The sequence below is a fragment of the Bubalus kerabau genome, chromosome 22 (genome assembly GCF_029407905.1).
Source record: "Bubalus kerabau isolate K-KA32 ecotype Philippines breed swamp buffalo chromosome 22, PCC_UOA_SB_1v2, whole genome shotgun sequence".
NCBI classification, from domain to species: Eukaryota; Metazoa; Chordata; class Mammalia; order Artiodactyla; family Bovidae; genus Bubalus; species Bubalus kerabau.
The window spans coordinates 35,262,027-35,288,347 of record NC_073645.1 but is presented as its reverse complement, the minus strand read 5'-3'; the positions used below and the strand labels follow the sequence as shown (position 1 = coordinate 35,288,347).

The 26,321-nt window shown below is 38.4% G+C and overlaps 1 protein-coding gene across 33 annotated transcripts in view; it reads right to left on the bottom strand.

Annotated features, from left to right (window-relative positions):
- VTI1A (vesicle transport through interaction with t-SNAREs 1A) overlaps positions 1-26,321 on the bottom strand; it is a 381,817-nt gene that overhangs the window by 320,578 nt on the left and 34,918 nt on the right. For 2 of the 33 annotated variants that reach the window (XM_055560780.1, XM_055560785.1), the window contains exon 1: positions 15,171-15,291. The exons of the other annotated variants lie outside the window; for them this stretch is intronic. In XM_055560780.1, coding sequence (XP_055416755.1) covers positions 15,171-15,212 — 42 coding nt within the window. In that variant the 5' untranslated portion in view covers positions 15,213-15,291. Of the gene's footprint in view, positions 1-15,170; positions 15,292-26,321 lie in introns of those variants that run through there. 33 annotated transcript variants of the gene reach the window in all.

Here is a 26,321-nt window from a genome sequence, read left to right as displayed (position 1 = left end):
ACACTTTATAAAGGTGAGAGACTCACTGTGAAACACAATATCTATATGTCTCATTCGAGACAGTGGCTATGAGAAGGTGTAAGCTGGCTGCTGGCAGAAAGACTACTGGACACAGTTTGTTCAGAGAAGCAGAGAAGGTGCTGCTACATAAAGAATTCTGCTTTCCAAAGAATGTAGAAAATCACAAGAGACTGTTGCTTTCACCTTAACAAACAAAACAAACTGGAGAAGCTACAAAAATCACAATTTTTAAAAACCTTTAAGAGAGCTGATGAAACAGACATCTAAGTAAAATACAGTCCAGAAAACCATAAGCCTTTTATAATAGAAAAGAGACCCGTAGCTGTTCTCATTTTGGGGGAATGGAGGAAACCTCCAGGGTGTCCCAGGTGGCACTATTCATAAAGAACCTGCCTACCAATGCAGGAGATGTAAAGAGACAAGGGTTCGATACTTGGAGGAGGGCATGGCAGCCCATTCCAGTATTCTTGTCCAGAGAATCCCATGGACAGAGGAGTTTGGAGGGCTACAGTCCATAGGGCCACTAAGAGTTGGTCACAACTGAAGCGACTTAGCACAACACAGAGGAAGCCTCCACAGATATGGATAAGAAGAAACCAGACATTCTTCTGACCAGCTGTGGACATTTGATTCCCGGGACTGAAGCCAATGCTAACAAAGACAAGACCACGCTGTTCACAAGCAGGAGTTGGGAAGAAAAAGAAGAAATGTATACAAATATTGTCCTACTTTTAGAAAAATGATTAAAAATGCGTGACCTGATGACAGTCATATTCATAAGAAATTCATCACATGTAAAAATCATAAGTAGGCATCCTTCTACTGTACCACATTTATCACAAAGGTTAACCATTCGATTCCATTTGATTTACTAAGCTTTCATTTTTTTTTAGTAGGGATTGTTGAGTAGATGGTCACAGATATAACTGCAAATACTAATCTCTGATTTATCTAGGACAAGTAAAAAAAAATAGTAGATTTTTTTTAAACTAAGGATTTTAGGAAACATGTACCAATACATATTTTGCCACTTCACAGACGGCTAATCACATTATTCTTATTTGTAAAATGACACTGAAAATTTGGTAGAAATTAGAGGATATAGATTACAGAAACTGAAGTAATATCTACCTTAAAGATCCTCCATACAAATTTCTCAACACTACTTTAAACTCGTGCATTATCCCTTTTAAGAAATACCTACATTTTTGCTTAAGGCATTATTTCAGAAAATTAGATGCTCATAATTCCCAACCAACAAAAACAATCTTACTATTCAATTTAAAAGTAAAGTTTGATGTCAAAGTTTTTAATTTCAGGGGAAATAAAGGATAGCTAGCCAAAAGAAAAGCTTTTTTTTCCCCCCAATTAGTAATGAAATCACACAGTTCCTGAAAAATACAACTATTAATATAGTACTCAAACTATGTCAAAATACTGATCAGAAGAGAAAAGAATTTGGGAAGTGGTATCTCATTTATTACTTCTTTCATTTTTCTTTCTTTCTTTCTTTTTTTTTTTTTGGTAAATGCCTTAACCTACAATTTGTCTTAAAAGAGAATATAAAGATTTAAAATTATTTAAATGGTTTACCATGAAAGACCAGAAACATTTGAATTAGTTATAAAACTGAATATGTCATGATGACACAAAATAAGTACTAGTTTTTGGAAGAAATTCTATTAATAAAGTCATAAAGTTTTACTGACTATCTCATACTCAGACCAAACAACAAATCTATAATAAACAATGATACCTAAAGTAGATATTATTATATTATTATCACTCTATGTATTATTAGTTTATATGTTGGCAACCAATTTCAATACATCAAAAATTCTGAATAGGAAAAGAAATCTTTTAGGTGGATCTGATTGGCTGACAAACATTTGACTTCCCATAGGTATTGGAAAGTCTAAAAAAATTAGTTTAACCTAATGAGATTTACTTTTTTGTTTTCTCAGTAGGAAGTTTCCTCTAGATTCCAAGTGGAAAACAGATGGAAGAAGGACTGGTCAGAAGGCAGAAATCAGGCTTGTTATTAGAAATCAAGTGAGAAATCAGGTGGTCCTCAGTTAATAGAGCATGTGAGAATGGAGGGGAGAGATATTCTGGAGGTAGAATCCATAGGACTCAGTGACAATTAGATGTGAGGTTAAGGCAAAGAAACAAGTCTCCCAGGTTTCCCATATGGGTAACTGAGTAGATGGTATATTGATCAGCATAACCAACATATCAATCAGCCAGTGTAATGAACGCAGGAAAAGGGATCAATTTTGAATAAAAGATAGTAAGTTTAATGAATTCAGGTTAGAACACTGTATTTGAATACCCATAAGACTGGGATATGTGCAATGGACAACTGAAAAAAGGGTACAGTGTGCAATGTGGAAGTCTGGGCTAGAGATATGATTTTGAAGTCATCGGGATATAGGCATTAGTGGAAGCTGTGAGCATTCATAAAATTCAGTTCAGTTCAGTCACTCAGTCATGTCCAACTCTTTGTGACCCCATGGACTGCAGCCCATCAGGCTTCCCTGTCCATCACCAATTCCCAGAGATTGCTCAAACTCATGTTCATCAAGTCGGTGATGGCTATCCAATCATCTCATCCTCTGTTGTCCCCTTCTCCTCCTGCCCTCAATCTTTCCCAGCATCGGGGTCTTTTCCAATGGATCAGTTCCCTGCATCAGGTGGCCAAAGTATTGGAGCTTCAGCTTTAGCATCAGTCCTTCGAATGAATATTCAGGACTGATTTCCTTTAGGATGGACTGGTTTTATCTCCTTGCAGTCCAAGGGACTCTCAAGAGTCTTCTCCAACACCACAGTTCAAAAGCATCAATTCTTTGGTGCTCAGCTTTCTTTATGGTCCAACTCACATCCATACATGACTGCCGGAAAAACCATAGCTTTGACTAGACAGACCTTTGTTGGCAAAGTGATGTCTCTGCTTTTAAATATGCTGTTTAAGTCTGTCATACTTTTTCTTAATATGCTGTCTAGGTTTGTCATAGCTTTTTTCTTCTCTCTGGTTAATTCATAAAATTAACCAGAGAGAATACTGGGATGACAAATCAAAACAACAATGACCTAAAAACAAAGAAATTAAGGCAAGGACAGAAAAAGAGAATTTACTGAAGGAGACACATCTACTGAAATCTACTGAAAATCTACTGAAAGAGCCAAGAAGAGGCAAAGGTGGTATGGTGTCAAGAAAGCTAGTTTCAAGAAGATGGGAATGAATCAAGTACTACAAAGAAGACAAGTAAGGGACTTCCCTGGTGGTCCAGTGGCTAAGACTCGTAAGATCCCAACATAGGGTGCCTGGGTTTGATTCCTGGTCAGGGAACTAGATCCCACATCAGTTCAGTTCAGTAGCTCAGTCGTGTCCGACTCTTTGTGACCCCATGAATCGCAGCAGGCCAGGCCTCCCTGTCCATCACCAACTCCCGGAGTTCACTCAGACCCACGTCCATCAAGTCAGTGATGCCATCCAGCCATCTCATCCTCTGTTGTCCCCTTCTCCTCCTGCCCCCAATCCCTCCCAACATCAGAGTCTTTTCCAATGAGTCAACTCTTCACATGAGGTGGCCAAAGTACTGGAGTTTCAGCTTTAGCATCATTCCTTCCAAAGAAATCCCAGGGCTGATCTCCTTCAGAATGGACTGGTTGGATCTCCTTGCAGTCCAAGGGACTCTCAAGAGTCTTCTCCAACACCACAGTTCAAAAGCATCAATTCTTCGGAGCTCAGCCTTCTTCACAGTCCAACTCTCACATCCATACATGACCACAGGAAAAACCATAGCCTTGACTAGACGAACCTTTGTTGGCAAAGTAATGTCTCAGCTTTTGAATATGCTATCTAGGTTGGTCATAACTTTTCTTCCAAGGAGAAAGCGTCTTTTAATTTCATGGCTGCAGTCACCATCTGTAGTGATTTTGGAGCCCCTAAAAATAAAGTCTGACACCATTTCCACTGTTTCCCCATCTATTTCCCATGAAGTGACGGGACCGGATGCCATGATCTTCATTTTCTGAATGTTGAGCTTTAAGCCAACTTTTTCACTCTCCACTTTCACTTTCATCAAGAGGCTTTTGAGTTCCTCTTCACTTTCTGCCATAAGGGTGGTGTCATCTGCATATCTGAGGTTATTGATATTTCTCCCGGCAATCTTGATTCCAGCTTGTGCTTCTTTCAGCCCAGCATTTCTCATGATGTACTCTGTATAGAAGTTAAATAAGCAGGGTGACAATATACAGCCTTGATGTACTCCTTTTCCTATTTGGAACCAGTCTGTTGTTCCATGTCCAGTTCTAACTGTTGCTTCCTGACCTGCATACAAATTTCTCAAGAGGCAGGTCAGGTGGTCTGGTATTCCCATCTCTTTCAGAGTTTTCCACAGTTTATTGTGATCCACACAGTCAAAGGCTTTGGCATAGTCAATAAAGCAGAAATAGATGTTTTTCTGGAACTCTCTTGTTTTTTCGATGATACAGCGGATGTTGGCAATTTGATCTCTGGTTCCTCTGCCTTTTCTAAAACCAGCTTGAACATCTGGCTGTCTGGGGAGGCCTTAGAAATAGCTGTGACAAGAAGAGAAGCAAAGAGCAAAGGAGAAAAGGAAAGATAAAAGCATCTGAATGCAGAGTTCCAAAGAACAGCAAGAAGAGATAAGAAAGCCTTCCTCAGCGATCAATGCAAAGAAATAGAGAAAAACAACAGAATGGGAAAGACTAGAGATCTCTTCAAGAAAATTAGAGATATCAAGGGAACATTTCATGCAAAGATGGGCTCAATAAAGGAAAGAAATGGTATGGACCTAACAGAAGCAGAAGATATTAAGAATACACTGAAGAACTGTACAAAAAAAGATCTTCACAACCCAGATAATCACGATGGTGTGATCACTCACCTAGAGCCAGACATCCTGGAATGTGAAGTCAAGTGGGCCTTAGAAAGCATCACTACAAACAAAGCTAGTGGAGGTGATGGAATTCCAGTTGAGCTGTTTCAAATCCTGAAACATGATGATGCTGTGAAAGTGCTGCACTCAATATGCCAGCAAATTTGGAAAACTCAGCAGTGGCCACAGGACTGGAAAAGGTCAGTTTTCATTCCAATCCCAAAGAAAGGCAATGCCAAAGAATGCTCAAACTACCGCACAATTGCACTCCTCTCACATGCTAGTAAAGTAATGCTAAAAATTCTCCAAGATCCCACATACTTACAACTAAAAAAAAAAAAAAAAAAAAAATATCCTGCATGCTGCAATGAAGATGGAAGATCCCACATGGGCCACTAAGACCCGATGCTGCCAAATATTTTGTAAAAAGAAAATAGATATTAAAAAAAAAAAAAAAAAAAAAGACAAGAAAGGCACAGGAAAGAGCCCCAGAAACAAAAGCACATATGACTTTATAAAGTTAGGTATGCTATCCAGCACTGATGGGAGCAGCATAAAACAGTTAAACACCTGAATTCTTCCTTATACGTTTTTTCAAAAATGCAATATCCCCCTTTATCTAAATGTTAGAATATTTGTACAGTATAGAGACAAGATAAAGCCAGTTTCCCCAAAGCCTGGTAATTTCTTCATTTACTTGAAACTTTTGCTGACATCTAGCAGATGAATGATCGATTGTACCACCATCTTCACCCCATTCTCTTTGGACAAAACTCTACTAGATAACATTTTAGTTCCTATGGTGAAAATAGAATAATTCACAGAGACACTTAGGAAAGACATTTATTAAAGTGACAGGTTACCTGAATAAAACACCTAAGACTTTAAGCAACAGCATTTCTAAGAAAATTGTTCATCTGAATATATGGTAAGGTAGCCTTTGGAAGTCACATGAGAGGAAAAAAATGGTGGTTACAAATCCAACTGCAAACCAAGGTCTACTCAATCTTTATTTAACTTGAGTACCATATGAATGGACTTCCCTGGTGGCTCAGACGGTAAAGCATCTGTCTACAATGCTGGAAACCCAGGTTCGATCCCTGGGTCAGGAAGATCCCCTGGAGAAGGCAATGGCAACCCACTCCAGTACTATTGCCTGGAAAATCCCATGGACAGAGGAGCCTGGTAGGCTACAGTCCAGGGGGTCGCAAAGAGTCAGACACGACTGAGCAACTTCACTTCACCATATGAATAACTTAAAAATTAGGCAACTGGGATGAATGTATCCCACAAGCTTTATTTATTCTTTTCTGTCTAGTTTAAATATATTTGTAAATTACTGTCATTTTACTTCTCTAAATAGCCACAGTATATTCCATAATGTTTTCCTAAAAAGATTTCACAAAAGTATTGCATCTATTTGTAGTTTTTGCAGTTGTTAGCGGGCAGGTTAGTTTATCGTGTGCTTGGAAACTGTATAGGTAGATCAAATAAGAGGGAAAGTACCCGTTTTGAAGCAAAATAAACCCCTTTGAAGGGTTTTGCAGGGTAAAAATCTCAACATCATTAATATTTTATAAATTATACAATAATAGCACTTCGGAATAGAAGGCTCTTTAAGAAAAACTTAACCCAGCCTCCTGAGGGAAAGGCAAATTATGGTCTAATGAAATCAGAAGAGCAATTCTCTGGTCAGTTTAAACCTGACTGTGCTAGTGAAAAACACTGGGTATAGCTAAGAACCCGAGTTTACTCTGAATGCTTGGACAGAAAGCATTCATATATAGTGCATAATCCAGTGGAGGAAGGACATACCAAAGAAGAGGGACTATTCTGTATCATAATGGAAATTACCGAGGGATGATCTATTACGTTATTTCACATCCCTTAATATAAACAGTAAGAGACTGAAAATGATGGTATGATTTGCTTTAAGAACCATAAATTTTAGGAGAGGGTAATCAGTTATCTTTCAGCTTTTTTCACATATAAAACTGGCACTAGTTTATAGGACATTCCATATTAGAGATAAAACTTTAATCTATTTACATATTCATGTAGATCTACTTTCTAGAGCTAGCAAATATAATTCTGCTACACTCTTGTGGACCAATAATTAGATCATGTCACTCATTAGACTTGTGGTTATACAACTGAGAACTGTCTTATGTCAAAGAAATTCTCTTTTGGGGATTTTGGCCTGAATTAAATAATGCTTTACTTTGGAACTGAGAAGAAGTTAGTTAAAAATCAACCTAATTTGTGTTAAAAAAAATAATGGTTAATATATTTTTTGAGCTTACTATGTATCAGGTATTATTCTAAGAGCTCTCTGTGTGTATACATATATATTTTACATTTACATATATATATTAAACTTACATCTATATATATAAATAAGTAACTTGCCCAAGTTCAAATAGCTAATGAAAATCAGAGTAAGAACTTAAACCAGGCAAAGCTTCTAAAATAAATCAGTTTATATAACCAGTCCAATTGCATTACTCAAATGTTTCCTTTCTTTTACTACCCCCCTCCTTCTATTGCTGAAGGAAGAATAACCAACAAGTTTATTATTATTATTCTAAGGCAACTTATTTTAAACATTGGTCCAACTGGCAGCTGTATTGGTTGGAAATAAAAGGAATATAAATACTGAAAAAAATTTGTAAGTGGTCAGGATCACATTTAAGTGCTCTACCCAAATATTCAGAATAAACTAAAGTTCTTAGCTGAAATAGTTCTCTATCAGCAGAACAGCCAGGACCTCAGTGACCAAAAAATTGTACTGTTCAATTTACCAGAACACAATCTGCATTATCATTTAAATGACTTAAATGGCAGTTAATAAACATCTGCTTAGGTGAAATGAATTTAACACTGAATTTGTTTAATGGAGTAATAATTTTACTTTAAGAATGTGGGCTATGTGCTAAGTTGCTTCAGTCATGTCTGACTCTTTGGGATGCTATGGACTGTAGCCTGCCAGGCTCCCCTGTCCATAGGATTCTCCAGGCAAGAATACTGCAGTGGATTGCTGCGCCCTTCTCTAGGGGGTCTTCCCAACCTTCATATATAAATAATTAAATAACAATGGTTGTGAGTAACCAAGCCAAGATTTAAAGATAACTTGCTGAATCCTAGTTCCTGCCTCTCAACCTATATAGGTTCTAGTCAAGTTGTCAACAGTGTCGCACAGACAGTCTAGTGGACACTTTTCTATGCCTTCATTTTATGTAACTTCTTAACAGTATTCAATCAGCTTTGCTCAAAGAGCCTCTTCCTTTAAATAGTCTCTTCTGTAGAAATGATCTGGCTTTGCGTCTACCTCACTAGTAGCTTTCTTTTTCTAATTCAATTCAAACCGTTCTCTACTTGCTATAATTCATGTCAATTGGTCAAGAACCCTCTTCTGACACTCTCTTCTATGTCTTTTCATTAATTTCTAAAGGTTTAAATATATCTGTATGCTAATTTTAAAATAGATCTAACTCAATTTCACCTCAGAACTCAAACTTGATATATCCAACTGGCTATTTAATTTCTGCACTGGGATGTTCTTCACTGGGATAACTATCCCAAATTTTAAACATCTGAGAGTAAATTATTGATCCTACAACCGCCATTCTCCCACAAGACAAAGAAATAAAATGTATGTTCCTCACAAATCTTCCCCAACTCAGTTTTTCCACTGAAAAACTTAGTTATTCAAGCTACAAACTTGGGAGTTCATGCTTGATTCCTTCAGAAATACACACAAGTATGTTTAAAAGAGACAGAGAAGCAAATGAAGGAAAGTATTAACAGTTATTCCTAAATTTAAGTAAAGGTATAGAGGTAATTCGGAGAAGGCAATGGCACCCCACTCTAGTACTCTTGCCTGGAGAATCCCATGGATGGAGGAGCCTGGTAGGCTGCAGTCCATGGGGTCGCTAGAGTCGGGCACGACTGAGCGACTTCACTTTCACTTTTCCCTTTCATGCACTGGAGAAGGAAATGGCAACCCACTCCAGTGTTCTTGCCTGGAGAATCCCAGGGACGGGTGGGCTGCCCTCTATGGGGTCGCACAGTCGGACATGACTAAAGCAACACAGCAGCATAGAGGTAATTGGGCTCCCTGGTGGCACTGGTGGCACTGGTGGTGAAGAACCTGTCTGCTAATGCAGGAGACTTAAGATGAAGGTTCCATACGTGGATCAGGAAGATCCCCTGGAGGAGGGAATGGTGACCCACTCCAGTGTTCTCGCCTGGAGAATCTCATGGACAGAGGAGCCTGGAGGGCTACAGTCCACAGGGTCACAAAGAGTCAGATGCAGCTGAAGTGACAGCACACACTCGTGTACAGGTGCTTACTGTACTCCTCTTCCAGCTTTTCTGTATGCTTGAAAACTTTCAAAATTACGAGTTGAAGAGGAACTTTTTTTGGGTTAAAGAAAAAAAAAAAAAGACTTTGCTGAATTATTCCCTTCAGTGAAATGGACTATTAGCAGGTGGTCACTATTATTTGGCTAATGTTTTTAAGGCAAAAGCACTGTGGCAGAACAAACAGGCCTCTTTCCTGCACCGAGAAAGAAACCCCTCTACCAGTCTGTGCATTCCATACATCTTGAAAAATTATTGGGCTCTTAAGAGCATTTGACTCAGTATTAGGGGTGAAAAGGCTCTCGTTATTAGCTTTCCAGGTCTATTTTCAAATTTTATTTTAGTTTACCAATATTAATCTGGAATGTAACATAGAAAATGTCAAGAGTTTACATTTTTTAAAAATAGCTGGTAGAAGGAAATTTAGAGCTTTAAATATTTACCTTAGAAAGGAAGAGGGGCCTAAAATCAATTATCTAACCTGCCACTAAAAGAAACAAGCAAATGATACCTAAAGTAGAAGAAAGGAAATAATTAAGGTCAGAACAGAAACAATGAAATAGAAAACAGAAAAATAACTAAGAAAATCAAAAAAGCCAAAGTTTGTTTTTTAAAAGAAATCCAAAAAATCTGACAAACTTTTAGTTAGACTGATTAATAAAAAAGAAGACATAAAATTACAAAATGAAAGATGAGACACTGTCACAAACTCTACAGAAAACGAAAGGACTGTAAGGAAATATTATGAAGAATTTATACTAACAAATTAGAGGATTTCCATGAAATAGAAAACTTGTTAGACATAACTTATAAAAGCTGAATCAAAAAGAAATGGAACTAGAATAGACTGATGACAGGTAAAGAAATTAAATTAGTAAAACAATCTTTTTACAAGGAAAAGCAGCCCAGTCCCTCACTGCCTGATGAATTCTATCAAACACTTAAGGGAGATCTAAAAAAAAAAACAAAATAAAGCTAAAACTACAGCTACCATATGGTCCAGAAATCCCACTCCCAGACATATATCCAAAGAAAACCATAATTTGAAAGGATGCATGCACCCTGATGTTCACTGCAGCACTATTTACAATAGCCAGGGCATTTGTTGTTATTTAGTTGCTAAGTCCTCTTTGACTCATTTGTGACTTCATGGACTAATCCCACCAGCATCCTCTGTCCATGGGATTTCCCAGGTAAGAACACTGGAGTGGGTTGCCATTTGCTTCTCTAGGGGATCTTCTTGACCCAGGAATCAAAGCCAAATCTCCTACATTGGCAGGCAGATTCTTTACCACCAAGCCACCAGGGAAGCCCAGCATGGAAGCAACCTAAACGTCCATCAACAGAGAAATGGATAAAGAAGATGTGGCACATCCATACAACTGGAATATTACTCACCCATAAAAAAGAATGGAACAGTGCCATTTGCAGAGATGTGGATGGACCTGCAGACTGTCATACAGAGCTAAGTAAGTCAGAAAGAGAAAAACAAATGTAATACTGCTTATATGTAGAATCTAGAAAAATGGTAGAGATGAACTTATTTGCAAAGGAGAAATAGACTCACAGAGGTAGAAAGAAAACTTAAGGTTACCAAGGTGGGGAAGAAGGGTGAGATGAATTGGGAGATTGGGACTGACAATATATACGCTATTATTTATAAAATAGGTAACTAACAAGAACCGACTATATAGCACAGGGAACTCAGTGCTCTGTAGTGACCTAAATGGAAAGGAAATCTGAAAAAGGGTGGCTATATGTATATGTATAACTGATTCACTTTGCTGTACAGCAAGAAACTAACACAACATTGTAAAGCAATTATATTCCAATAAAAATTAACTTTAAAAACCATTTAAAGGAGAAATAAACCACCTACACTAAGATATTTAGAAAATATAGGAAGAAACAGTTCCCAACTTATTCTATGAGACCAGTACTACTGTGATGTAAACTAGACAAAGATTTGACAAGAAAACAATAGACTAGTATCGTTCATAAATATAAATGTAAAAATCCTTAATACAATATTAGTAAACCAAATCTAGCAACATATACAATAGATTATATAATATAATAAAGTGGGATTTATACTAGGAATATAAGACTGGCTTAACGTCTAAAATCAATTAAAATAACTGATCACATCAATACAAAAAAGGAAAAAAATTACATGATCATCTCAATACACACAGAAATCAGTTCAGTTCAGTCACTCAGTCATGTCCGAGTCATCGTGACCCCATGAACCGCAGCATGTCAGGCTTCCCTGTCCATCACCAACTCCCAGAGCTTGCTCAAATTCATGTCTATCACGTCGGTGATGCCATCCAACCATCTCATCCTCTGTCATCCTCTTCTCCTCCTGCCCTCAATCTTTCCCAGCATCAGGGTCTTTTCAAATAAGTCAGTTCTTCGCATCAGGTGGCCAACCTATTAAGTTTCAGCATCCATCCTTCCAATGAATATTCAGGACTGATTTCCTTTAGGATGGACTGGTTGGATCTCCTTGCAGTCCAAGAGACACACCACAGTTCAAAGGCATCAATTCTTTGGCGCTCAGCTTTCTTTATAGTCCAACTCTTGCGTCCATACATGACTACTGGAAAAACCAAAGCTTTGACTAGATGGACCTTTGTCAGCAAAGCAATGTCTCTGCTTTTTAATATGCTGTCTAGGGTGGTCATAGCTTTGCTTCCAAGGAGCAAACGTCTCTTAATTTCATGGCTGCAGTCACCATCTGCAATGATTTTGGAGCCCAAGAAAATAAAGTCTGTCACTGTTTCCATTGTTTCCCCATTTATTTGCCATGAAGTGATAGGATGAGATGCCATGATCTTAGCTTTTTAAATGCTGAGTTTTAAGTCAGCTTTTTCACTCTCCTCTTTCACTTTAATCAAGAGGCTCTTTAGTTTCTCTTTGCTTTCTGCCATAAGGGTGGTGTGAGACACAGAAGTAGCATTTGACAAAATCCATTACCCATCATATAGACTGAAAACAAACTAGGATCAAAAGGAAAAACCCTCAACCTGATAAAGGACATTTATAAAACATCTCAGCTAACATCAATCTGTATGCAGGTCAGGAAGCAACAGGTAGAACTAGACAACATATTAAAAAGCAGAGAAATTAATTTGCCCACAAAGGTCTGTCTAGTCAAAGCTATGGTTTTTTCCAGTAGTCATGTATGGACGTGAGAGTTGGACTATAAAGAATGCTGAGTGCCGAAGAATTGATGGTTTTGAACTGTGGTATTGGAGAAGACTCTTGAGAGTCCCTTGGACTGCAAGGAGATCAAACCAGTCCATCCTAAAGGAAATCAGTCCTGAATATTCATTGGAAGTTTGAGTAAACTCTGAGAGTTGGTGACGGACAGGGAGGCCTGACCTGCTACAGTCCATGGGGTCGCAAAGTCGGACATGACTGAGTGACTGAACTGAACTGACTGAACATCAATCTAATGGTAAAAAATATGAATGTGTCCCCTCAAAAAGTGAACAAGGCAAGGAAATTCAATCTCACTACTTCTTGTCAACACAGAAGTGAAGGTTTTAGACAGCACAAAAAGGAAAATAAACAATTAACATCAAAGGTATACATACTGCAAAGAAGCAAAACTGTCTTTATTCACAGTTGATATGATCTTTTATGTATTAAATTCAAAAGAACTACAAAGAAAACTACTTGAATTAGTAGGCAAGTTTAGTAAGGTTGCACGATATAAGATCAATATACAAAAATCTAATGTGTTTCTATATACTAACAACAAACAAACCAAAAATAAAATTAAGAAAAATATTCATTCACAACAGCATCATAAATAATAAAATATTTAGAAATAAACTTCATAAAAGAAGTACGAGAACTACACACTAAAAACTATAAAACGCTGGTGAGAGAAATTAAAGGACAAACAAATAAATGGATCGGAAGACTTAATATTGTTAAGATGGCAATTTCCCCCATATAGATCCACACTGATTCTATTCAATGAATCCCCATCAAAAATCTCAGCATATTTTTTTTTCATAGAAATTGACAAGCTGTTTCTTAAAGTTAAATGGAAATGCCAAGAACCTAGAATATTTTTTTAAAAAGAACAAACTTGGAGAACGTACGCTATGATTTTAAAACTTACAGTGACAGTGGAAGTCGCTCAGTCCTGTCTGACTCTTTGTGATCCCCATGGACTCTACAGTCCATGGAATTCTCCAGGCCAGAATACTGGATTGGATAGCTTTTCCCCTCTTCAGGGGATCTTCCCAACCCAGGGATCAAACCCAAGTCTCCTGTATTGCATGCAGATTCTTTACCAGCTGAGCCACAAGGGAAGCCCAAGAATACTGGAGTGGGTAGCCTATTCCTTCTCCAGCAGATCTTCCTGACCCAGGAATTGGACCTGGGTCTCCTGCACTGCAGGTGGATTCTTTACCAACTGAGCTATCAGGGAAGCCCCAAAACTTACTGTAAAACTACAGTAATCAGAACACTGTGCTACCAGCATAAACATAGACATATAAATCACTGAAACAGAATTGAGAATCTAAAAATAAACTCTTACATTATGGTTATCTGATTTTCACAAAAGTGCCAAGGGTATTCAATGGGGGAAAAGATAAGTCTTTTCAACAAGTAGTGCTGGGACAATTGGATATCCATATATAAAAATAAATAAATACATAGATACTTTACTTCATGCCATATGAAAAAAATTAATTTAAAATAATCATAGACCTAAGAAACAACCAAACTCTAAAATTTCTAGAAGAAAAGTTTTGTATCATTGGGTTGTTGGGAAGAAATTTGTGAGATACATTACAGAAAACACAATCCATTAAAAAAAATTAATAGATTAAACTCTCAAAATGTAAAACTTTTGTACTTCAAATGACATCATTAAGAAAGTAAAAAGACAAGCCACATACTTGGAGAAAATATTTGCAAACCACGTATCTGATAAAGGACTTGCATCCAGAATACATGAAATCTCAATCATAAGAAGACAACCTAGTTAAAAAATGAGTTAAAGAACAGACAATTCACCAAAGATATATGTGTCTAATAAGCATGTAAAGAGATGCTCGACACCAATAGTCATTAGGGAAATGCATATTAGAAGTACAATGAGGTGTACTTCTTTCTAGTCTAGACACTTCCAAGGAGCAAGTGTCTTTTAATTTCATGGCTGCAGTCAACATCTGCAGTGATTTTGGAGCCCAAGGAAATAAAGACTGTCACTGTTTCCATCATTGCCACGAAGTGATGGGATGTTTACTCCTTGCAAGGAAAGTTATGACCAACCTAGACAGCATATTAAAAAGCAGAGACATTACTTTGTCAACAAAGGTCCGTCTAGTCAAGGCTATGGTTTGTCCAGTGGTCATGTATGGATGTGAGAGTTGGACTATAAAGAAAGCTAAGCACTGAAGAATTGATGCTTTTGAATTGTGGTGTTGGAGATGACTCTTAAGAGTCCCTTGGACAGTAAGGAGATCCAACCAGTCCATCCTAAAGGAGATCAGTCCTGGGTGTTCATTGGAACGACTGATGCTGAAGCTGAAACTCCAATAATTTGGCCACCTGATACGAAGAACTGACTTATTTGAAAAGACCCTGATGCTGGGAAAGATTGAAAGCAGGAGGAGAAGGGGACGACAGAGGATGAGATGGTTAGATGGCATCACCGACTCAGTGGACATGAGTTTGAGTAAACTCCGGGAGTTGGTGATGGACAGGGAGGCCTGGCATGTTACAGTTCATGGGGTTGCCAAGAGTCGGAGATGACTGAGCGACTGAACTGAATTGATGGGACGAGATGACATACATGATCTTAGTTTTTTGTACGTTGAGTCTTAAGCCAGCTTTTTCACTCCCCCCTTTTACCTTCATCAAGAAGCTCTTTAGATTCTCTTCTTTTTCTGCCATAAGGGTGTGTCATCTGCATGTCTGAGATAATTGATATTTCCTCTGGCAATCTTGATTCCAGCTTGTGTTTCATTCAGCCTGGCATGGAATACTGAGTGTCAACATTTTGGATCTTATCTGCTAAGTCACTTCAGTCGTGTCCGACTCTGTGCAACCCCATAGACGGCAGCCTACCAGGCTCCCCGGTCCCTGGGTTTCTCCAGGCAAGAACACTGGAGTGGGCTGCCATTTCCCTCTCCAATGCATGAAAGTGAAAAGTGAAAGTGAAGTCGCTCAGTCGTGACCGACTCTTAGCCACTCCATGGATTGCAGCCTAACAAGCTCCTCCGTCCACGGGATTTTCCAAGCAAGAGTACTGGAGTGGGGTGCAATTGCCTTCTGAGGATCCTATATTCTCCTTATTATCAAGAAAGTTGGGTAGACAAGGTGAAGCTGGAAGATACAGAGGCTTCCTTGATGGTGGAGAGCCTATGAAATACGGCACAGCTGAATTTAAGGGCATTATGGCTAGTGCAGAAGTTCTCAACCTGGACTGAACGTTGGAATCATTTGGGAAGCTTTAAAAAAATCCCTATGCCTTGGCTGCACCTAGGGCAAGATGATCCAGGCAGCAGCTTTCTAAAGCTGATGGATCCAGATGATCCAGCTTTCTAAAGTTCCCTGGGTGGTACAGCCAATGTTGAGAAACATTGGTTTAGTGGATTAGGTAGAGGCCTCAGAATGTTTACTTTCATGCCCAACTGTCTCCTGGGAATGCGGTTTAGAATAGTTGGATTGTAGCATCTAGAGCTGCTGTCCAATTCGGTAGCAGCCAGCCATATGTAATTACTGAGCACTTGAAATATGGACAGTCAGAGCTGAAATACACTAACGTAAAATACGTACTGGCTTTTGAAGACTTAGAAAGAAAAAAAGAAAGTAAAATAGCCCATTAATAATTTTTAAAACTTATTACATACTGAAATGATAATATTTTGTTTGGATCTACTGGGTTAAATAGAATACATTACTAAAATTAATTTTGCCTCTTTCATTCTGCTTTCTTAAAAAAAATGTGGTTACTAGGAAATTTAAAATTACACATGTGGCTGCCATAATATTTTTATTGGATGGTACTGATATTCAGTTTTAAAAAGAATTATAAAACCTCAGAGTTGAAAATGATCTTTGGAATTACCTAACTCAATCTATTCATTTTACAGCTAAGAAAACTGAGGCCCAGAGAAAGTGACTGGCCTTGAACGACACAGCTAGAAAGTGACAGAACTGAGATTAGTCAGGTCCCCTGACTCCTGATGTCTGGGTCTATTTCCATCACTTCTTCAAGGATTGTTAAAAGTGCTCTCTCATCTCCTCCCAAAAATAGATGTTTAATTTAATCCACCAGTACTGAAATATGTGCCTTTTCCCCTCTAGGATGTTCTATGTTAAGTCTCGTGCCTACAACTTCTCCTGATTCTGGTGCCATACACCTAATATACTACTCTTGGTGTCATAAAACAAAACAAACAAACAAACAAACAAAAACATATAAAAAGATCAAATCTCACATTCTACTTTATACTAGGAAAGGTTATATGTCAAAGGGTCCTCCCAGAAATACCACAAAGATAATCCTGAGGGAAAGCAATTGGTAGGGGAGGGCAGGCAGGGGGGGGTTGAAACACAATGAAAATAATACTTTATGTTCCTATTTTAAGTGCCTTTCTCAATGCTATATGCATAGCAGCTAGAGGCAAGCTGGAAAGCCGCCAGGTCCTGGCTGCCAGCAAAAATTTTGTCACCTCCTTTGAACATCTGAAGTATGTTTACCCAATAGATTTCATTAAATTACACTTCCATTAGGAAGCATACAATGTTGATACTCATCTCAAAGATCAAAGGGATCGCTAAGAGGCATGTCATCCTGCTCCCCAGCTGATTGCTATTTCTGGGCCAATCAAGGAAAGGAGCCAGAACAATACTTAGTTAAAAAAAAACAAAAAAAAAAACGTAGCATCTCCCCAAGGACTATAGACTAAGAATCTGCAGCCCCATTATCAAAATGAGCATATCATTAATGACAATACTCATACAGTGAGTTATTTTAATACAACTCCTACACAACAAACAAGCTGGATTTGGGTCATTAGCTGAATCTGTAAAGCAGTATTTCTGAAAGCTGAAAAACTCTTCAGTAGAAATAGAAAGTTTAGAAGATGGAGAGAGTCCCAGTTACAAATACAGAAGAAAAACCTAGTCTTTATTAATTTCATTGTAATTTCAAATAAACCAACAGGTAAGCCAAAATAGAGATGGCTAATTTAATTACTGACAGGCTGTAAGACCTTTTTTCCAACTCGCTAATTTTTTTGATGGATGTTTTTAAAAGAAATAGCATAAGTACATTTTTTTTTTTTTAATGCAAAACTGCTCCACCTTAGAATCCACTGGCTTACAGTGAAAACACTGAATTTCCAGGAACAAGAGATACTAACTTCAAAAGAGATAAGACAAGGTCACTATTTTTAGAAAATAAAAACTATTCATTACAACTAGGGAAAGAAATATTTAAGATAGGTTTAATGGAGTTGAAAAATACATACGGTAATAAAACACAGCTACAAATCCCAAAACCTTTATCTGACATTAGAAAAGGTAATTCAGCAACAGCTCAACCATCTAAGCCTGATTTCAGATAATGGGAATTCTTTTCTAGTCATTTTCATTATAAAGAATTTACCCAAAATGGGGGAAAAAAATAAAAGGAAAGGTTTAGGCGACTACTCTTTTTACCTAATCCTTTCTTCAAGCTCTGGTGGTAAAGGTTAATCATCCATAGATAGGCACAACGCACAATAGATTTTAGCTGTTCTCTTTCAACATGTAGTCAATCTCTAGGTTACCCATATTTGACACATCATATGAACTCTAATTATCTATCTTTTGCAATTAATCATCTGACAATTACATTTCCTGCACTTATAAGCATCCAGCTGGGAACTGAGTTTTAATCTGAGAAAGGAAAAAAGAGGATTCAGGTTTCTAACAAATTACTTCTAATTAACTAGAACCTTTTTCAGTCATCCCAATGTAAAGATGCCTACAGCTAATCAAAGAATTTATTGTTTGCATTCTTAATGATACTTTAAAATTTCATTTAAATTTCCCCAAAGGGCAGCTCTGGAAATTCTCTGCATTAACATTAGTTAAACAAACATTCTATTTGGCAGTACACAAAGAATAGGGGAGGCAGAAAGAAATAATCTCTAAGGGAAAAGGACCTGCAGTATTACTAGAAAGGGCATCACACACAATTAAATAAAGCAGAGATTCAAGGCGTACATCTTCAAAGTGGAAGATACAGCTATCTTCCAAGAAGTCCAGGAAATTGATGAGCTGAGTCACAAAGTTTAGAGCTGGAAGAGCCTTTATGGATCATCTCCCCCAGTGACTCTCAAAGTGTGGTCCCATGATGATGCTTCAGCAGCAACCTGGGACTCAGAGAAATGCAAATCCCCAGGCCTCTTCCTGGGTGTTCTGAATCAGAAACTCTCAGGTGGGCCCAGCAACCAGCCCTCAAGTGATTCCCATTTACTGACCTATTGGTCTACTTGAGGAACTTCTGGTCTAGTCTAATCACTTCATTGTACAAAGAAGGAAACAGAGCTGAGAGAGAGGCAAAAGTTCCATATGCAAGAATAAAATTAAAGAATGACCTTGGGGAACTTGGGCTTCCCTGACAGCCCAGTTGGTAAAGAATCCACCTGCAATGCAGGAGACCCCAGTTCGATTTCTGGGCCGGGAAGATCTGCTGGAAAAGAGATAGACTACCCACTCCAGTATATTTGGGCTTCCCTCATGGCTCAGTTGGTAAAGAATCCGCCTGCAATGCAGGAGAGCTGGGTTCGATCCCTGGGTTGGGAAGATCCCATGGAGGAGGGCATGGCAACCCACTCTAGTATTCTTGCCTGGTGAATCCCTATGGACAGAGAAGCCTGGCAGGCTACATAGGGTCGCAAAGAGTCAGATACGACTGAGCAACTAAGTGCACACACACTGAGCTCTAGGATCCCAGCAGCTCTTTCCTTTTACAGTATACTCAGATCTTAGCTCTGAAGAACTTAAACACGCAGGCATTCGTAGAGTATGTTTATAAGGTTCCCTAATACTTCACAAATAATGAACCAACAATAAACGAAGACCAGAGAGATGAGCCAGGGTCCTATATGACTTCTAAAAACTGGACCATTGCAGGAAGTGCATTTAGAAGACAGAGTGGTATACTGGAAAGAACATCGGACACACAATCAAAGAATCTTGGTTTTTCATTCTTGCTCAGTCACTGACCAGCTCAGTGACCCTGGGCAAGCCATCTTATATCTAACTGAGGGTGTCTCTACATCCCTGAATCAGTCTTAACATCTAACTTCGTAGGGCTTCTGAAGAGATAAAAAACAAACTGTCCTTAATACAGTTTTTGGTACATAATGAGCACTCAATAAGCATTAGCCCCTTCTTCCTCTTCCTTTTCCACTTAGAGAGGATGCCACTGGAAAGTCAAAAATCCCAGCTTCCTTTGTGTCCCGAGAGGCACTCTGTAGCTTTGCTCTTGAACTGTGCAGTTCTGTGTGTCTAGGCATCAACACACTCTCCATTATCTCTCACTCATGTTTCTCTCCTTCTCTACCAGATATCCAGACAGGTATTGAAGGGCTCATGAGCTGCCTTCAATATTTCAGAAAAATTAATGGTGATCATATATTTAGCCAGTACAAGACTACACAGCCTGATTAAAACATCAGGAATTTCATTTGGTTGTTCCTTTGTTTAAGCTAAAATTATATGAACTCAGTTCCCTCACATTGATTTAACAAACCTTGACTTCAGTCACATATTTAAAATTCTATCTCCCTACCTATGCTAATTTTAAAAATATGGAAATCAATGCTTCTTTAATAAATGTTTTTTATTTGGTTTCCCTCGTGGTGAAGACTGGGAAATATTAGCCTAATGGTTCTTGTTTTAAAGATGTACATTGGAATCACTTGGGACCCAATTCAGGTCTATAGAACCTCAGTCTCCCAGGGGTAGTTCTTGACTTGTGAGTTTTGTTTTTAATACCACAGAGAATTTGACTGAGCACTCCTGGTTTTAACTACTGCTGATCTGTAGTTAATATCTTCAATATTGGAAAGAGAGGAGCCATAATCCTGACTTCTGAAAGTGACTGCCAGCTGCCTGAACAGACAGGATGAAGGCAATAGCAGTTGAGGTTGAAAAATGCATGCTGTGATGTTAAAATCATGGGTGCCAATTTGTGAACAGAAAGGTCTTTTGCACTCAGTAGTGAGAAAGTTATACATTTTCAGAAACAAAGGAAGAACTCAGAAAATTTCCAACAACTTAGAAAGATGGAAAAAACAAACCCCCACAGGGTATTTTAAACAAATACAGCTGCTTAGGTTATAAAACTAAAGTTTGTGTTGTGATTACTTCGCTTCATATCTTAAATGTAGAATATTGTTTACTTGGGGTGCTGTGTTTAGTCTCTTAGTCGTGTCCGACTCTTTGCAACACCATGGACTGCAGCCCGCCAGACTCCTCTGTCCATGGGGAGTCTCCAGGCAAGAATCCTGGAGTGGGCTGCTATGTCCTCCTCTAGGAAATCTTTCCGACCCAGGAAGAATCCAGGTCTCCTGCATTGCAGGGGGATTCTTTACAGTATGAGCCACCAGGGAAGCCCAAGAATACTGGAGGGTAGCCTATCCCTTCTCTAGGGATCTTCTTGACTCAGGAATCAAACCAGGGTCTCGTACATTGCAGGTGGATTCTTTACCAGCTGAGCTACCAGGGAAGCACGTTTGCTTGGGGTATGACATATTAAATATAAAAAAAGTACTATTTTAAAGAAAAAAATTTACCTTTTCTAGAAACCTTTTTTAGGACATGATTAAGACTCCTATCGTGCTTCCCTGGTGGCTCAGATGGTAAAGACTCTGTCTGCAATGCTCAGAGACACAGGTTTGATCCCTGGGTCAGGAAGATCCCGTGGAGAAGGGCATGGTAACCCACTCCAGTATTCTTGCCTGGAGAATCACATGGACAGAGGAACCTGGCGGCCTACAGTCCATGGGGTCACAAAGAGTCGGACACAACTGAAGCGACAGAGCACGCACACGTGAGTGACTAACACTACACTTTCAGACTCCTATTAACTAATGTCTTTGGGTCTGGTTCTGGTTGATATGGGATAGCTAAGTCCTGCATTTTAAATACGAAGCATACAGACATTTTACCCAAACTTAGGAAAGCAATACATTGTAAGGTATGTTTAAGTCCAACTTGACTCTCTTCACTTACCATAGAGATCAGTTAACTGGAAAACTATTCTTATTTTCTCTCAGAATATCTGATATGATATGCCTATTCATCTATTGTTTAGTCACTCAGTGGTGCCTGACTCTTTGTGACCCCATGGACTGTAGCCCACCAAGTTCCTCTGTCCATGGGGATTCTCCAGGCAAGAATACTGGAGTGGGTGACCATTCATCCATAATTCACAAAAATTTATGTAGAATGTATAGGCTCTCACGCAGCATAAGAGATCACATTTCCTATTCTAAAATAGTATACAATGTAGCTGGAGGAACAAGACTAATTGCACGTACAAGAAAAGCATACTGTAAGGCAGTATAAGGTTTAGGACCTAATAGTACAGATATAAGGACAGAGATACAGAGATGGAGGACAGAGCTATCAGAAACAGGTTAGAATTACACTGGAAATATGTGTGTTGACAGTATTCTTTGTTTATTTATCATAACATGATGAAATGTGACCCAATAAACCAAATTACCATCCAAACAGTTCTTTGAACATTTCTTTGTATAATTACCACCTTGTCTTCCAAAGAAATCTATATAGGCAGGAAATAAAAGGACTCCACCTATTAATCACTACCAAAATATTTGTACAGGCTTCAGTTAAATTTTGAGATGAAGACCAACTTTTAAGTTAAACAACCTGGACAAAAGAGAAACGTCTTTTCTTCTTTTTAGGTAAATTCATTACAAAAAATATGTGGAACAGAGGAGATGGCATCAAGTCAGAAAGACAAGCTAAAGTGATTTTCCAATCAGATACTGAAAGGCACAGGTTATTAGCAGGAGAAAAGAATTTCAAACAGAATAGCATGTATAAAGGCAATTAGGTGAGCATAAGTGAAATCAACTGCAGATAACAATAGCCGGTTAATTTGACTATGGGGAAGCAAACAAAGGCAGTTTAAGCTTATAAAATGATAAGGCTTGGGGACTGGGGGAGAATTAGGAGCAAAATGAATGCTAGGATGTGAAATCTGGATTTGATCCATAAGCAAAGATAAACTTTGCACTAGGCTTATCTCCGTTAGTAATACTATCAAACACAGCATTGATTACATACAAAATCTCAACCTTCTCCAATGTTAAAAATTATTATTCTATTATATTAAACCACTAACACAATTATAAAAAATAATATAACTTGAATTAATACCACAACCTATAGCTTCCTGGGCTTCCATGATGGCTCAGACATTGAAGAATCCACCTGCAATGCAGGAGACCTGGGTTCAATCCCTGGGTTGGGAAGATCCCCTGGAGGAGGGCATGGCAACCCACTCCAGGATTCTTGCCTGGAGAATCCCCATGGACAGTGGAGCCTGGTAGGCTACAGTCCTTGGGTGGTAAAGAGTCAGACACAACTGAGTGAGTAAACACATAGCTTACTAATTAGTTTTATTTGTCTTTTCCTTTTTAAGCATTTTAATGAAAACAACCTTAATTTTTCATTCATCTTCTCTGATTTTCTATCAGTACTTTCACTAACTTTAATAACAGGACTCTTACCAACAATACTTATAGGCAGCCAATTCTACTCTTCTAAAGAATCTCTAGGGAATTCACTGGCAGTTCAGTGGTTAGGATTCTGCACTTCCAACTCCGGGGCCATGGGTTCGATCCCTGGTTGGGGAACTAAGATCCCATGAGCTGCAATGTGGCCAAAAAATAAATAAATTACTATAGCTTTCAAATACAGATTAAAAAAAATAATCGCTGGCTTGGAAAACTGTATTACTATACTTCTCAAAGAAATAATATTGTAGAAACACCCCCTCTTAAACATTTTCTTAACTCTATCATAGTATTTCTCAACCCAGATGCAGAGCATTTATAAGATATACAGGGCTGAACTTCCCCGGGGGTCTAGTGATAGAGAATCCGCCTTGTAATGCAAAGGTCACTGCTTTGATTCCTGGTCCGGGGATATCCCACATGCCGCAGAACAACTAAGCCCATGCTCCACAACTACTGAGCCTACACACTGCAACAACCGAAGCCAGCATGTATAGAACTCGTGCTCCACCACAAGAGAAGCATCTGAAATGAGAAGCCCACACACCATAACAAAGACCCACCACAGCCAAAAAATAAAATAAATAAATCTTTTTAAAAAAAAAGATATTCATGCCTACACAATTTCCCAAATCCTGAGTTTACTTTATCTCCTAAAAAAGTGATACTATTTCTGATATTACTGTTTTAACAGTGCACTGAATTGTGTCCATTTACCAATGTGTGGTAAAATCAAGGATATGACTAAAAGGCTTGTGTGTAGGTTAAGAAATGATAGATCTGAGTCTTTAATGTGATATGTTAGGGAACACTAAGGATCATTTAGCTGAAGTTGACCCAAGCTATTGAGTGCAGTTTGTACAATTGCGTTCATTTCACATGGTAGTAAGGTTATGCTCAAAATCCTTCAAGCTAGGCTTCAGAGTATGTGAACTGAGAAATTCCAGATGTACAAGCTGGGTTTGCATAAGGCAGAGGAACCAGAGATCAAACTGCCAGCATTCAATGAATCATGGAGAAAGCAAGGGAATTCCAAAAAACATCTACTTCTGCTTCATTGACTACACTAAAGTTTTTGTGTGGATCACAACAAACTGGAAAATTCTTAAAGAGATGGGAATACCAGACCACCTTACCTGTCTTCTGAGAAACCTGTACGCAGGTCAAGAACCAACGGTTAGAACTGAACATGGACTAACAGACTGGTTCAAAACTGGGAAAGGAGTACCTCAAAGCTGTATACTGTCACCCTGCTTATTTAACTTATATGCAGAGTACATCATGCAAAACGCTGGGCTGAGTGAGTCACAAGCTGGAATCAGGTTGCTGGGATAAGTATCAACAACCTCAGATATGCAGATGATACCACTCTAATGGTAGAAAGTGAAGAGGAACTAAAGAGCCTCTTGATGAAGGTGAAAAAGGAGAGTGAAAAGGCCAGCTTAAAACTCAACATTCAAAAAACTAAGATCACGGCATCCGGTCTCATCACTTCATGGCAATAAAAGGGGAAAAAGTGGAAGCAGTGACAGATTACCTTTTCTTGGGCTCCAAAATCACTGCAGATGGTGACTTCAGCCTTGAAATTAAAAGATGCTTGCTCCTTGGAAGGAAAGCTATGACAAACCCAAACAGTGTATTAAAAAGCAGAGATATCACTTTGTCAACAAAGGTCCATATCGCCAAAGTGATGGTTTTTCCAGTAGTCATGTACTGATTTAAGAGTTGGACCAGAAAGAAGGCTGAGCGCCAAAGAATTGATGCTTTTGAACTGTGGTGCTGGAGAAGATTCTTGAGAGCACAGAAAGGAGATCAAACTAGTCAATCCTAAAGGAAACCAACCCTGAATATTCACTGGAAGGACTGATGCTGAAGCTGAAACTCCAATACTTTGGCCACTTGATACAAAGAGCCAACTCATTGGAAAAGGCTCTGATGCTGGGAAAGATTAAAACAAAAGGTGAAGAGGGTAGCATTGGATGAGATGTTAGAATAGCATCACCAACTCAATAGACATGAATTTGAGCAAATTCCAGGAGAAAGTGAAGGACAGAGGAACCTGGCATGCTGCAATCCATGGGGTTACAAGGAGTTGGACACAACTTAGAAATTGAACAACAAACAATCACTTATGGGGGGGGTGTGGTAGATGTGGACCTGTGATAGTATTTCTAATGGTTTCTGCATTCAATGACCATACAATCTTGGATTTAAAGGTGTCCACAACTAGTTTTAGATAGCATTTAAGCAGAAGAGTATTCTTTCAAACAGAGAGTAAACAAGAAATCAAGGATGCTGTATATAAGAGTCCTTTAATAAGGATTTCATGACATGCCTTTCCCATGTGTTTTCCAAGATACAATTTCCAAAGCATTTTCATGATGTATTCTTGCACACACAGGTAAGAAAAATGGGTATTGTTATTCTCATTTTATAGATGAGGGAGGAATGCCTCCAAATGATAGGTGACCTGCAAAAATTCGCAAAGGAAGTTGATGGCTAAGGCTGGATTTAAATCCAGGCCTCCTAACTAGAATGCCCAATGTTCTTTCCAGCCTAGCCACTGCTGTCCCCATTTGAGCCTCTATAAGCCAAAATTTTTAAAAAGTGCTGCATGACACTCTAAACTGTTAGATCTTAGCACAGGCAAAGTTTTATAAGAAATGCTTTAACATAAAGTATGTGTAGGGGGCAGGCAGGGGGATTCATAATGTTTTTCTTAGGCTTTCTTATTAACCCCAAATATTTTGTAACCATAAATAGAAGGATGCTACAAAAAGATCCTGGAGATAGGAAACAAACGCAGAAAATAACCTGAAGAATTAGAAAAAGAAATACGTCTACGAAGTTGCAATTGTTTAAGCAGGAACATGATGGAGAAAAGCTTGCAAGTATAAACCTTCTTGCAATGGCTGCTTTCAGCTGTACATGAAACAGTAGTGATAACAGGCTAAAAAATAATAAAAACTTTGAAATAAAGTTAAAAGATACATGTAACTTAAAACTAACATCTTTCTCTACACAGAAAGGTTAAATTGTGAGGTTGACATTTGCATTTGTTACGTTGTCAAGGCTTTCTATCAGCATGTGTACAAACAATATCTAAAGATGTCATCTGCATATTTATACCAAAGAAGCTTATGAACCGGACCTGTCAGGATATTCTAACACCCTTCCAAAACGTCAGCTTTCATCAGATATAAACATAACATGTTTAATTTATTAGTTTGGT